Source organism: Chelonoidis abingdonii, chromosome 5, assembly GCF_003597395.2.
Source record: "Chelonoidis abingdonii isolate Lonesome George chromosome 5, CheloAbing_2.0, whole genome shotgun sequence".
Classification (NCBI taxonomy): Eukaryota; Metazoa; Chordata; order Testudines; family Testudinidae; genus Chelonoidis; species Chelonoidis abingdonii.
Genome location: NC_133773.1, coordinates 92,214,565 through 92,226,483, shown reverse-complemented (window position 1 = coordinate 92,226,483; position 11,919 = coordinate 92,214,565). Strand labels below are relative to the sequence as shown.

Sequence of the window (11,919 nt, the reverse complement as noted above, 5' to 3'; positions counted from 1 at the left end):
ATTTTTTCCCTCTTAGCCAACTTCCTCACTCCTGTCAGAGTCATTCTGTAACATTAAACATCATAGCATTCACTGCTGTGATATCTATTGGGACATCACAAACAACAGGTCTGCCACACAAGCGAATAAGCTGGGCAGAAGCAGCAAGCTGATTAGAAGAGAGAAAGACTGGGGCCCAATTTTTTTCCCACAGAAGTCAATGGAGTTTTGCAACTGCCTTTAATAGGAGCAGAAGTGAGCACCTTGTTTGAACACAAATCCTTTAACAGTCAGTGAAGGAGAAGCAGAGCATCTACGCCAATTAGAGTCAGTGAAATACTGTGTGCTTCTTCTGTTCTTTTTTTAAACATTTGCCGGAATTGTGGCAGAAGCTTTTCAAATTTATGTAATCATTTTCCAGCCTCTTAGAATTCCCCTTCTCTTTATCAGCTAGCAGGTAAAGTGTAGCTTCATTTTTGGATGACTTTCCCCTCTGAGCTTATGGAAGGCTTCTTGATCAAAGGGCAGATTTTTTCCTCTTAGTCCTCTTCCAATAGCTATGTTTGTATAAAAACCTCCCACACCTAAGTTAGGCTGCCTTTTTACTGTCTGACCTACAACAGCACACCACAGTATTTTTTTGGTTGATAGAAGGGGTTTGAATGAAGCTTGTATATAAAACTCTCTCTGCTGTCTGCTGGTTATGCTCTGCATTTACTGTAGCTGCAACTGCTACAGCTTATTGGCTGGTTTTACCACCACACTATATTTCTAAGAGTAATATTAAAGCTCTCCCAATTTTCTTCTTTAGTGCTATTTTATTATTGTAGTTAGGTTAAAACCTTTATCTAACAGGTCTATTTCCCACTAAAAGTCTTCATGGAATGGACCTCTGGTCAATGCAGCTTAAATTTTGGATACAGGCGGAATGGTATGGCAGGATTAGCAAGGCAATTTGGAAAAAAAAAAGTCAATGGAGTTTTGCTTTTCTAAAACTTAAAAAAAAAATATGTTTCTGACAATTCTACTGGTTCAGGGAATGACAGAAATGCCTTTAAAGAGCACAGAGATGGAAAGTTTCCTGGATTTGTTTAATTTGTATCTGTTCCTACCCCTTGTTGCAAGAGACTTCCTGGAGCAGTTCTCTTTGGTTCTTTACTTCTTATACCCTCTTCCCTTTTCCACTGTGATTCTCCCAGGATCCACTGTTGACCTGTTGCTTTATGGCTTGGAGGTAAGGGCTAATCTGATGAGGAGATGACAGTGGAGAGGTCAAGGCTCATTTTAGGAAGAAGCCTCAAAAGGTAACTGCATCTAGTGTTCACTAACTTAGCACTACCTTTCCGTCAGCGCTGGTCACCCAATAAATACAATCAAACTGTTCCTAACATTTAATATTCCATCACAATTTGGTTACATTCATACAGCTCTTCCCTAATACTCTAACTTAATTCAGCTTCTTGACTAAAAACTTTCCCTCCTCAGTGTTCATTTTAATTCATTTTCTTTTTTAACTACCAAGTCTATCTTGGTATTAGCTCATTTGCTCTGCAGATGTGATTTGGATGAAGTAGTACCATAGAAATTTACTGAACATTTAAAAATAGGAAATCATTTCTGTTGGAACTTTTTATTATCTTTATAAAGTGAGGTTGCCTTCTGAAGTCTTAGTTTAGTGGTATCCCTTTTAGTCAATCCTCAGAGTGTTAAGCATGGAGTCTTAATCCCCTCTTTATTTTTTCATTAAATTCCAATCAATAAAGTAAAATTGGATCTGAGCTAAGAAGTCCCCCCCACCACAAAATGACTAATCTGTGTTTTGGAGCGCTACTCCTTACTCTCTGAACACTTTACAGGTAAATCATTAGATACCTGTTTCCATTTTAGTGTTTGAGGGGGGAGGCACTCCTTTAAAAAATGCTCATTATCTCAACTCAGATGATTGTTAAAATATTTGTATATATGAACACAAACAAGATATAGCTCTGAAGTAGAAACATATTTTGTTGAGATTGTACTAAGACTTCAAAATTGTGAAATTGTAACAGATTCAAGACAACATAATTCAAGATGTTCAATATTATCACCTGAATTAAAATCAAGGCACTATGGGTTTCTTCTTTTTTTGTTTTAAAATGACCCTGAATCAGTTTTGACTAAAGAAAGATCTAATTTTTAAAGGAGAATAAAAAGATTCCAACATATTTTAAAAAGTTACAATTCTCACCACAGAGAAGGTGGTTAAAAAGTGCCTAAAATGTTATTAAGTGTAAATATATTGTTGTGCAAATTACTCCTATAACTGACACATTCTTGAAAATTACTTTCATGTAGTTTTTTTAAAACCTTTTACATAAATATTTCCAACTATGATCTCAAAAGATAGCTTTGGGGAGTAAAATTCCAAACCATCCACAATAAACCAGTGCAAATTCCTATTTTTCAATCAAAAAACAATGAATAATTGTGAAATGGATGATATTTCTGAAATCTGAATGTCTTGAATCCTGATGCGTGACCATCAGTTCAAACAGTTTTCATCAATAATTTAACCCCAAAAAATCCACTAACCAGCACACTATACCTCACTGAACAAACTGCGACATCGCAGACAAAGCACAAACAAGAGACTTGTGCCCACATTAAGGGTGAAAATTATGATGCATCATGTTGTAAACAAAAGGGTAGAACAGAGGAAAATATTAGTTGGAGCATGGTGTGAGAATTTAGGGAAACATTCAAACCTACAAACAACAAGATTACATTTTCATGCATCATATAAAATATTTTTGCTCTCTCTCCTTTTATCCAGACATATACACATTATTTTACAACATCTGTACAATACAGAATCTGATTCCACACAACATTTTGAAAATATTTACTTGTCCCATAATCATCTGAAAAAAAAATTAAATGTCTTTTGGACTGTATTTGTAGAATTATTGTGAGCAACTGGGTGTCCATGGTCACATTTGACAAACTTACAGGCCTGCTAAAGATACCAACATTTTTAGTACCCTTTTCGGTTCATTGAGGTTTGAGCCTTGATCTGGACAAGTTACTACGTGGTAGCACATCCTTCAGAACACAGAAATTGGGACAATTAAAAGACGGTAAAAGTTGGCCATGTCCCTGTTATCTTTTTGCTGTTTGTATCCAAGGTACCTCGACAACATTTTGAAGTAGTTTCTTCTGCAAACAGATTCCCAGAAGTTAGACGTGACCTCAATACTGTACTTTATAAAGCCTTTGGACTCCTACCTCTACTATCATCAGTGCAACTGTTTATGGAGCAGCTCCTCCCTGCTGTTTGCTTCTAGAAGAAGTGAATTCCTGTCCTACTGTGGCTGAACTTTGGAAGGATCAATCATGTTGTCAGTTCTATGTCGTGACAGTTGCTGCTGTTGAGATTGATGCTGCTGGTGGTGTGATTGAGTAAAAGTGCTTTGTTGTAGTGGGAAAGCAGCAGAGAGAATAAGCTGAGTTGATTGATTTCCATGAAGTAGCCTGGATGTCTAAGAAGAAATAAATAAAAGAGGATTATTGCCCACGCTATGAAAATGCAGGTCTGGTTACATTTTAAAACTCCCACATGAGGTTAAACATCAATAAGACCACGACTACTTTCACTTACAATTGCACAAAGTGAAGATTCATTCAGAATAAAATAGCCAACTACAGAGTATTAATATTTTCAGCATCTGACTAACTGTAAAGCAACTTATTGCCCCCTTCCCTAGGCCTTGCTGTGAGACACATTCCAGTACTCTAGTTCAGCAAGGTCACTGCTGCCTCTCCTTCTACTAGTCCAGTCTACTTCCTCTTTCCCCCTCTTCTGTCTTTTTTTGACTTCTCTTATTTTTAGTACGTATTTTCTTTTTTGCTCTTTTGTTATTCTCAATCTGTTCCTCCTTCCCTGCACCCTCTGTTTTCTTTCTGATCCATTCTCTTCTCTCCCCCATGGTGGCTTCTTCTCTCCTTATTCATGAGAAGGCTATTGCTGCTCAGGCATCCACTGGTATCTCCCTGAGGTCCAGGCAGCATGTGCTCCTGCAGCTACACAGAAGCAGAGAAAAGACACTTAGGCTGGCACGCTGCCTCCTAAGTCAGCTCACACCTTGTTGCACTGTGGGCCACCATGGTAACTGGAGGGAAAGTGTGAGGTTTACAAAGAGATGCCTGCCCCTTTACTTAGAATCATGCAAGCATGTTTGTGGTGAGATGAGGTGGACCCAGTGTGACAATTTTTCCTGTCCCCATTGTTTCTCTCCATGTCCCACTACCAATGTCCTCTAATGCCCATTGGCCAGGAAACAGACTTATTTAAGTGCAGTTTTTATTTGTGAACTTGACAATAAAGACTGCAAGAGACTTTAAATAAGGTCTATTTAAAAGAACCTCCTCCCATGCATATGGCTTGTCTGAGCTTGATAAGGTTGCTTATTTAAATAACATTCTCAGGTAATCAAACTTGCAGTATATGCTGAACCTGTTTACGTCACTATCTGTGTAATCTGACAGATTTCTAAACAGTGCTGCATTACCTGTAAGAACTGCTGCGGGTGCTGCGTCAGCTGAGCTTGAGCCGACTGCTGAACTGTACTGAGCTGCTGTTGCTGCTCTTGCTGACTCTGTTGCTGCTGCTGCTGCGTTATTGATAATGTCTGTGGCTGCTGCTGCTGTGCAGCAAAAGTGGGGTAGGCAGTCACCACCTGTCCCATAAACATAGTGCTCGGTACCATCACTGCTCCACATGCTACAGGGGCAGTGACTAATTTTGTGACAAGCTGCTGACCTTGAGAAAATCTGTTAAAGGAAAAAGACATTAGAAGGTCCTATCAGCTTAGTTTGGGGGGGAAAAATCTGCTTCAGATACACTGAATGAACTTTCCTATATCAATCTGATTAGGTAAGTGCCATTTATCACTGACAGGGTCATTCAAGACAAACCAATTTTTCCTTTGCTTACTACAAACTAACCAAATTCAAGTGCAATGGGCTACATGTTGCCCTCAAAGGCCCACGCCTCCACCAGTGCCTCAACACCATGAGTTTTAATGGAATTACAGGAGTATCTCTTTGCAGGTTTGGTCCTCAGACTACAGCACATGCACAAGCCTACACTAAGTAAAAATCCATGAAATTGTTGGTTTAACTTTTGTCTCCTTTTCCATAAGATCTGGTGACTACTAAAGCACAGAAAGTTCTAGCAAAATCATCTCAATGAATATTGCTCCTTTATATTTACCTGATCTGTCTGTCCTGGGTGAAAGTAGTTACTGCAGCACTCTGGTTGTTGTTTTGTGGTAAACTAGATGGAATCTGCACAACATTTCCTGTCGTTGGCTGGGAGATCACCATTGTGTTATATAAGGGGGCTGAAAGTGTATTCTGTGACTGATTGGTAAGAGAAGTCTGTTGACTGTGCCCACTAAGTATATTTTGCTGAGTATGCTAAGGAAGAAAAATATGTAATAAATCAATTGAATACAGCTGTAAAAATTTAAAAATAAACACCCCTTTCAAACACAGAGAAGGCACAGCTTGCTTTGTGGGCATAAATAAAAATGCTATCCACTAATAGTTAATTATTGCTAATACTGAATGTTCTTATATATGATTTATACTCTCAAAACACTGTACAGAATAATTAATCCAGTCCTCCAACATCTTTGTGAGTTATGTAATATATATTATCCCAGTTTTTACAGATGAGAAAGGTTAAATTATTTGTCCCAGGCCATGCAGTGAGTAAATGTTAGTGCCAGGATTAGGATCCAGGAGTTTCTCACTCCCAGTCCCATGCTCCTCTTCCAAAACTCTTATAACATTAGGAGAACTGCACAAGAAGGTGGAATGATGGGCCAGGCAGAACTGCAGGTGCACGCATGCTCAGTCCCTGCAAGTGTTGGGGTGAGGAATGAGAAGGCCACATGAAAAGGAAGAATGATTAGCTAAAGCTTGCTTTTGAGGCTGGGCCCTTCCAGAAGAACTACTTGTTATTCACTGCTCATCATTTACACTTGATAATTCTTCTATCAAGAGAAGACTATAAAATCTAAGCCTTTTCCTGAAAGAGAAAACAAAATGTATTTCAACCCTAAACATTTAGAGCATGAACCTGTGTTTCTTGCACATTCAAATTTACATTGACTTCAATGGAAATTCTCTATATAGAATCAGTGCAGGATCAGGCAGGCCCATAATGGGTTTCAATTTTGGTTCCGTGCGATTATACTACCTAGCATAGGTACTTATGAGAAACTTTACCTGTGTTGCTGTACTCTGCAAGGGCTGCTGCTGCATCATGTGCTGAGTACTAATATGCCCAGTGTTCATTCCGCCTTGAATCTGATTAGCTTGAACAACTTGACCTTGCATGTTTATTGGTGTAAGATGCTGAATGTTAGAAGAGTTCCCAGAAGTAAGCTGCACAGAACCAAAGTTTAATCCAGGAGTTGATTGCTGCAAAAACATCTTTAAGAAAATTCACAAATTAGTTTTTTTAAAACAAACTACTGATTGTTTAAAGTATTACTAAAAAATTTTAATACAATACCTTTGAAAAACAATTAAAGACAGAAATATTGTTTAATTGTAGGTGTCAGAGGCTTTATGAGTGTACTATAAGCAATGGATAATGCACAATTAAAACCTCCTTCACACACCAGTTTCATTCTGGAATAACGCCATTCAATATTTAACAGAGATACAGTAGTGCTACTCTGGTGTGAAGAGAATTAGATCCCTACATATTTAGTTTAAGGTTTGCAATTACACAGAAGCACAAAGACAACTTGTACAAAATTTTGAAAAAGACAACATCAATTAGAAACTGCATTTCTCTTTCCAGTGTCTCCAGCAGTTTAGTGAAATGAAGTCAATGATGGGAAAATAATCTTATAACTGACAGACCCAAATACTATACATAATTTCTTCCCTGGAAATTGACTTTCTGTAGCAACAATCTATAAGGCAGGGCTTTCCCAATATTATCCATTTTGACTAGATAGCACACAGAGTCATTTAAATCCTTAGTCCTTACTCAGAAGTCAGTGTTAATCCAACTGTAACTCACCTGAAGCCCTTGACCATGGACCATTTGAAGCTGTTCTTGAATCTTACGCAACTCTTCTTGCTGCCGATGAATATTTGCCTCTATCATTCGTGTTCTTTGCTCCAACTGGTCCTTTAGGTGCTGCATGGCTCCCAACTGGGCTGAAAACTGGAACATAGGCTGCAGAGCCATGTATAGGTTAAAAGAGTTTGAATCAGAAACAGACAAACTTGACCTACAAAAGGTAAATCATCCCTTCCTAGTAGCAATGGGAACCAAGCCCTATCTAGTAACATGCTACGGTTTGTTGTCTATCACAATCTCCAGGCCAGTGGTGCCCAAACTTTTCCTCTCGCGCCCCCCTTACCAGTAATGGAGCCTGTCTGTGCCCCCTCCATTACTGCACAATTGGCTCAGCAGAGGAGGTTGGCCTGAAGGTGGAGCTGGGGGCATAACTGAGGATAGGGGAGGAGCTGGGGCTTGAGGGGAGCTGGCCTGGGGGCGGAGATGGAATGAGGGCAGGGCAGAGCATGGGGCTGAGTGGAACTGCATCTGGGGCTAGAGCTGGGGACAGAGTGGAGCTGTGGCTGAGGCTGAAGGTGGGCTGGGGGCAGGGCAAGAGGCGGAGTGGAGTTGCAGCTGGGGCCGGAGCTGGGCTGTGGATAAAGCAGGGGGGAGAGTGGAGCTGTGGCTGGGGCAGAGCAGGGAGCAGAGTGGAGCTGTGGCTGGGATCGAAGCTGGTCTGGGGGCAGAATAGGGCTGGGTGGCGCTCCATCCCCACCCCTTGTGCAGGGCTCCACCAAAACGTTTCTCCACCCCTGTCCCCCCAGGAGGGGGCACATCCGACAGTTTGGGGAGCACTTCTCTAGGGACAATTACTTAGTTGTGAAAAGTTCTGAGATTGACACATACATTTAATGTTTAGAGAACTCTCAACAAAATAACCCAAACAAACAAAAGGCACCTACAAACACACAACTGCCCTACACCCAGGTCAACCTCTCAGCAAAAAGCCTGAGCAATTAGATGTAGCCTGAAGACACAAAAACTCAGTTGTATATCTCTAGGCACTGTCAGCATCAGCTAACTTCAACTGTCAGGACAGGGCATGGAGGATACAGTCTCGTAGATAACCAGGACAAAAGCCATATAGGCTACTACAGATTCCCATTGCCATGCCAGTACATTGTGCATCTCCCCTCCTTCCTGCCAGAGCACGAATTCAATATTAATCTGATTTTATACTTACGGCTGGATTTTTAGAATGGATTTTAACTTTTAACAGTGACAATTTATGTCATTTGGACATTTAAGGAGCTGATGGCAAATCAGGTACTTCAGTTTGTACTAAACAAACAGCGACAACAATTATTTGCATCCAACAAAGCTGGCTACAAATCAATTGCTACACTCATTTTGGGAGAAGTTTATCTTAATTAGGCACAAGAGAGAATGCAAGTAAGATGACTTTGCATAAAATAAACTTCCATCACACATGCATCTGACGAAGTGGGTATTCACCCACGAAAGCTCATGCTCCAAAACGTCTGTTAGTCTATAAGGTGCCACAGGACTCTTTGCTGTTTTTCCATCACACAGTTCAGTTAATGAGAAAATCCTTAATATGCTATTCCTAGATGTGGTTATTTGCTGAAAGAGCCAGTCAATAAATATACAAAACTAATCCATACCTGGGACATGCCTGGCTGGATCTGTAAAGTTGCAGGTTGAGACATCATTGGCTGTGCTAATGGTTGTCCAACAGACTGGGCGTTTAAGGACTAAGATTTAAAAGCATACCATAATTATCCAACAGAACTTGTCTCACACTAGACATAACTAAATTATTTAAAAGAAACTGTCAATTCCACGATGGCAAAACAGTACATTTTGTTAAAACACACTTTTATATAACACAAGGCCAACAGAAATGTGTCTACATTTATTTTAATATTTCAAGGGGATAATAGTCTTTAGGCAACTAAATGCTCCCTGCGATGTTTGAAACTGAAATATTGCAGTACTGTGAATATGCAGGTACAAGTGATTACATGGGGTATCGTCGTTCAAGTTATGATATAGGTCAGAAATAAGTATGAATACAAATAGTGAAAGGGAAATGGGAATTTCAGAACTGTAATCATTTGAAAGATGGTCTTGGTAAGTAAAGATACTTGTTTTCAAACATTTTTAAGTTGACAGCATCTTTTTATTCCTCTATTAATCATCTCAAACCAACAATAAACCAGCCTCAAATCACAGTCAATGAATAGCTCATAGCAGAGGGCTTGTTTGGGATTTTCTAATATGATCAGGGTTTCAAGAACTATATGAAATTATTCCATAACTTTGTTATTGGATGGGTTCTACCTAGTTTATGAAAAATTGTATGAGAAAGAAAGCACAGATTTATGCATGTTGTAACATGCATGTTTATGCATGCTGTCTTGGCCCTTTAAGGGCTAGAGGTCTGGAGACAATCATCTCTAGTTAATAAGGACGCACACCTGAGGAGCAAGGACCAGCTCATTCACCAATAAAAATGCAGCAGAAAACTGTAGAGCGAGAATTCTCAAGGAGACCAAAATGCACTAGAGAGGCTGCTGGGAACAAGTAGGCTCTATCAGAGAAACCTGGAACTTGGGGATTGAGACTACAGGTCGGAAAGGTCTGGAAGTGACCTGATAATGGGGTAAACTAATGAACTTGAGGAAGGACTTGAGAATTTTATTTTGAATGTTTATTAATTTAATAAACCAGACCCTGAGGAGGTGTATGAATAGACAAAAGTGTTTGAGACTTACTCAAGAAGCCCCTTGAAAGGGGACGCTGAGGCAAGGGTCCAATTTCAGGCTTGTCCAAAGGCCCTGATGGGGGTCATGGGACAAGACCACCCAATGAACACATGCTTAACTATTTGTAGGGCCCTGACAAATTCACAGCCATGAAAAATGCATCATGGACCATGAAATCTCATTTCCCCCAAGAAATCTGGCTACTGTAGGGAAGGCAGGCTCTTACTGTGCGCTGGGCTCCAGATACTAGTCCTGGCAGGGCTGGGCCTTCCTCATCCCCTGCAGGGACCACCCCCAGGGCTAGGTCAGACCCAACTCTAGGAACCTCCCCTGGCTGCAGGAAGCTCCACAGCTGCTGGCTGGGAGTCCAGCTCTGAAGGCAGTGCTGAAGGAAGGGTGGCACACTCCTGGAGAGGGGTTTGACCTAGCTTCAGGAAGGGGAAGAGGAAGTCCCATCCCTCCCCAGCCCCACTAGGACTAGCAGCTGGAGCCCAGTGCATGGTAGGACACCCTGGTGGTGGTGCCCCCAGTCCTGCCCCACCCAGCTCCAGGCACAGTGCTCAGGGGCTAAAGGGGCCTTGAGCTGGCTGTGTGTGGGAGGAACCCCCCTCCCTGACCACAGTGCCCTGGGCAATCACCCACCCATAATGCTGGTCCTGCTCCCTCCAAAAGCGACAGCCACCTCCATACCCTGCAACCCTTAAATCTGTGCTGCTGCTGACGGCGGAGCTGGCTTTAGAGCTGGGCTCCTAGTCGGCAGCTCTCTGGCCACCCAGCTCTGAAGGCAATGCCCCTGCCAGCAGAAGCACAGAAGTAAGGGTGACAATCCCATGATACCTTCACCATGACCCTCCTTTGGGTCAGGACCCCCACAGTTACAACACTGTGAAATTTCAGATGTAAACATCTGAAACCATGAAACTGACTATTTAAAAAATCCTATGACCATGAAATTGACCAAAATGGCCCTAACTATATGCATGTGAGTAGTCACACTTAGTGTAACATGTAAAATTAAACACCTGCATAAGCGTTTGTGTCAGTAACCTTGATCATGCAATCTTAGAAATCAAGTACCCAGACTGAAAATGTTTTCACTTCCAGTTCAAACTCTATGCTTTAAGGGGAAAAAATTTAAAGTTTACTGTAGATTTAAACATTTTTCATTTACAAGTGAAATAAATGGATTTTACACAGAGGCTCTCCTCTGAAGAGTTACCTGACTACTAAGCGATGACCTCCTTGGTGCAGTCTTTTCATGACCAGATAAGTTTTGTCTTGGAGGAGTGCTAGTGTCCATTGTCATCTTTGTTGGCGTTGCTAATGGTGATCAATGTAAAAGTGAAAACACATTTTGTTAATAATATGAATGATAAGCCTGATCCTGTAACTCCATATACAAAGAAAACAAAGGGAGTTTTGCCTGAGTGAAAGCTTCAGGCAAATTTTTCAAAAGTACATTTCTATCAATTGTATAGGCCTGATAGTATGAAATAAGATTTTATTTTAATATCAGCTGTTTCAATGGGTTTCTACTGGACAATATTTAAATGTAGAACTCTCTGGATAAACCTGGTACTCTCAGGCTGCTGCATTACTGTTAGCTAAGCCATTGAGAGGGACATTTTTAAATTCAGTATTTCATTCAGATATATTATTAAAGAAATATTTTAGAAGTTTTAAAATGCATTATTTCAATAAAAACACAGCAAAAAAGGACAGATACAGTCTCCCCTTATAAGGCAATTATGTTTTCAATGGTAAGCACATACATGAAGGATCTGAGACTGCAGTATGCGAAGATTTCCTCGAACTCCTGGAGGAAGCAGAAGGTGTACCACTGTGATCAAATCTTTCCAATGCTTCTTTGAGGCTGACCGTGTTTATATGATTATCGGATCCGGAGTCCTGATTCTGAAGGGGTACAAATAAAAATCATTTTATTTGATGGTTCAGTACATAGACAATAAATATTTCAGTTGGCAAACACAGCTTAGCAAATTAAACAAACATCTGGGCCAATCAACCCCCAATAGATAAATCTGCAGAAAAAGTTTTGTCCTTTTATACTCTACAAGTTTAAGT

At 40.5% G+C, this 11,919-nt stretch overlaps 1 protein-coding gene across 3 annotated transcripts in view; it reads right to left on the bottom strand.

Annotated features, from left to right (window-relative positions):
- Positions 1-2,092: 2,092 nt before the first annotated feature.
- The window catches only part of CLOCK (clock circadian regulator), a 127,692-nt gene continuing 117,865 nt past the window's right edge, over positions 2,093-11,919 (bottom strand). For all 3 annotated transcript variants that reach the window (XM_075066443.1, XM_075066442.1, XM_032782518.2), the window contains 8 exons: positions 11,607-11,748; positions 11,054-11,154; positions 8,731-8,820; positions 7,061-7,219; positions 6,253-6,459; positions 5,231-5,436; positions 4,527-4,788; positions 2,093-3,497 (listed from right to left, as the gene is read on the bottom strand). In XM_075066443.1, coding sequence (XP_074922544.1) covers positions 3,321-3,497; positions 4,527-4,788; positions 5,231-5,436; positions 6,253-6,459; positions 7,061-7,219; positions 8,731-8,820; positions 11,054-11,154; positions 11,607-11,748 — 1,344 coding nt within the window. In that variant the 3' untranslated portion in view covers positions 2,093-3,320. The remainder of the gene's footprint in view (positions 3,498-4,526; positions 4,789-5,230; positions 5,437-6,252; positions 6,460-7,060; positions 7,220-8,730; positions 8,821-11,053; positions 11,155-11,606; positions 11,749-11,919) is intronic.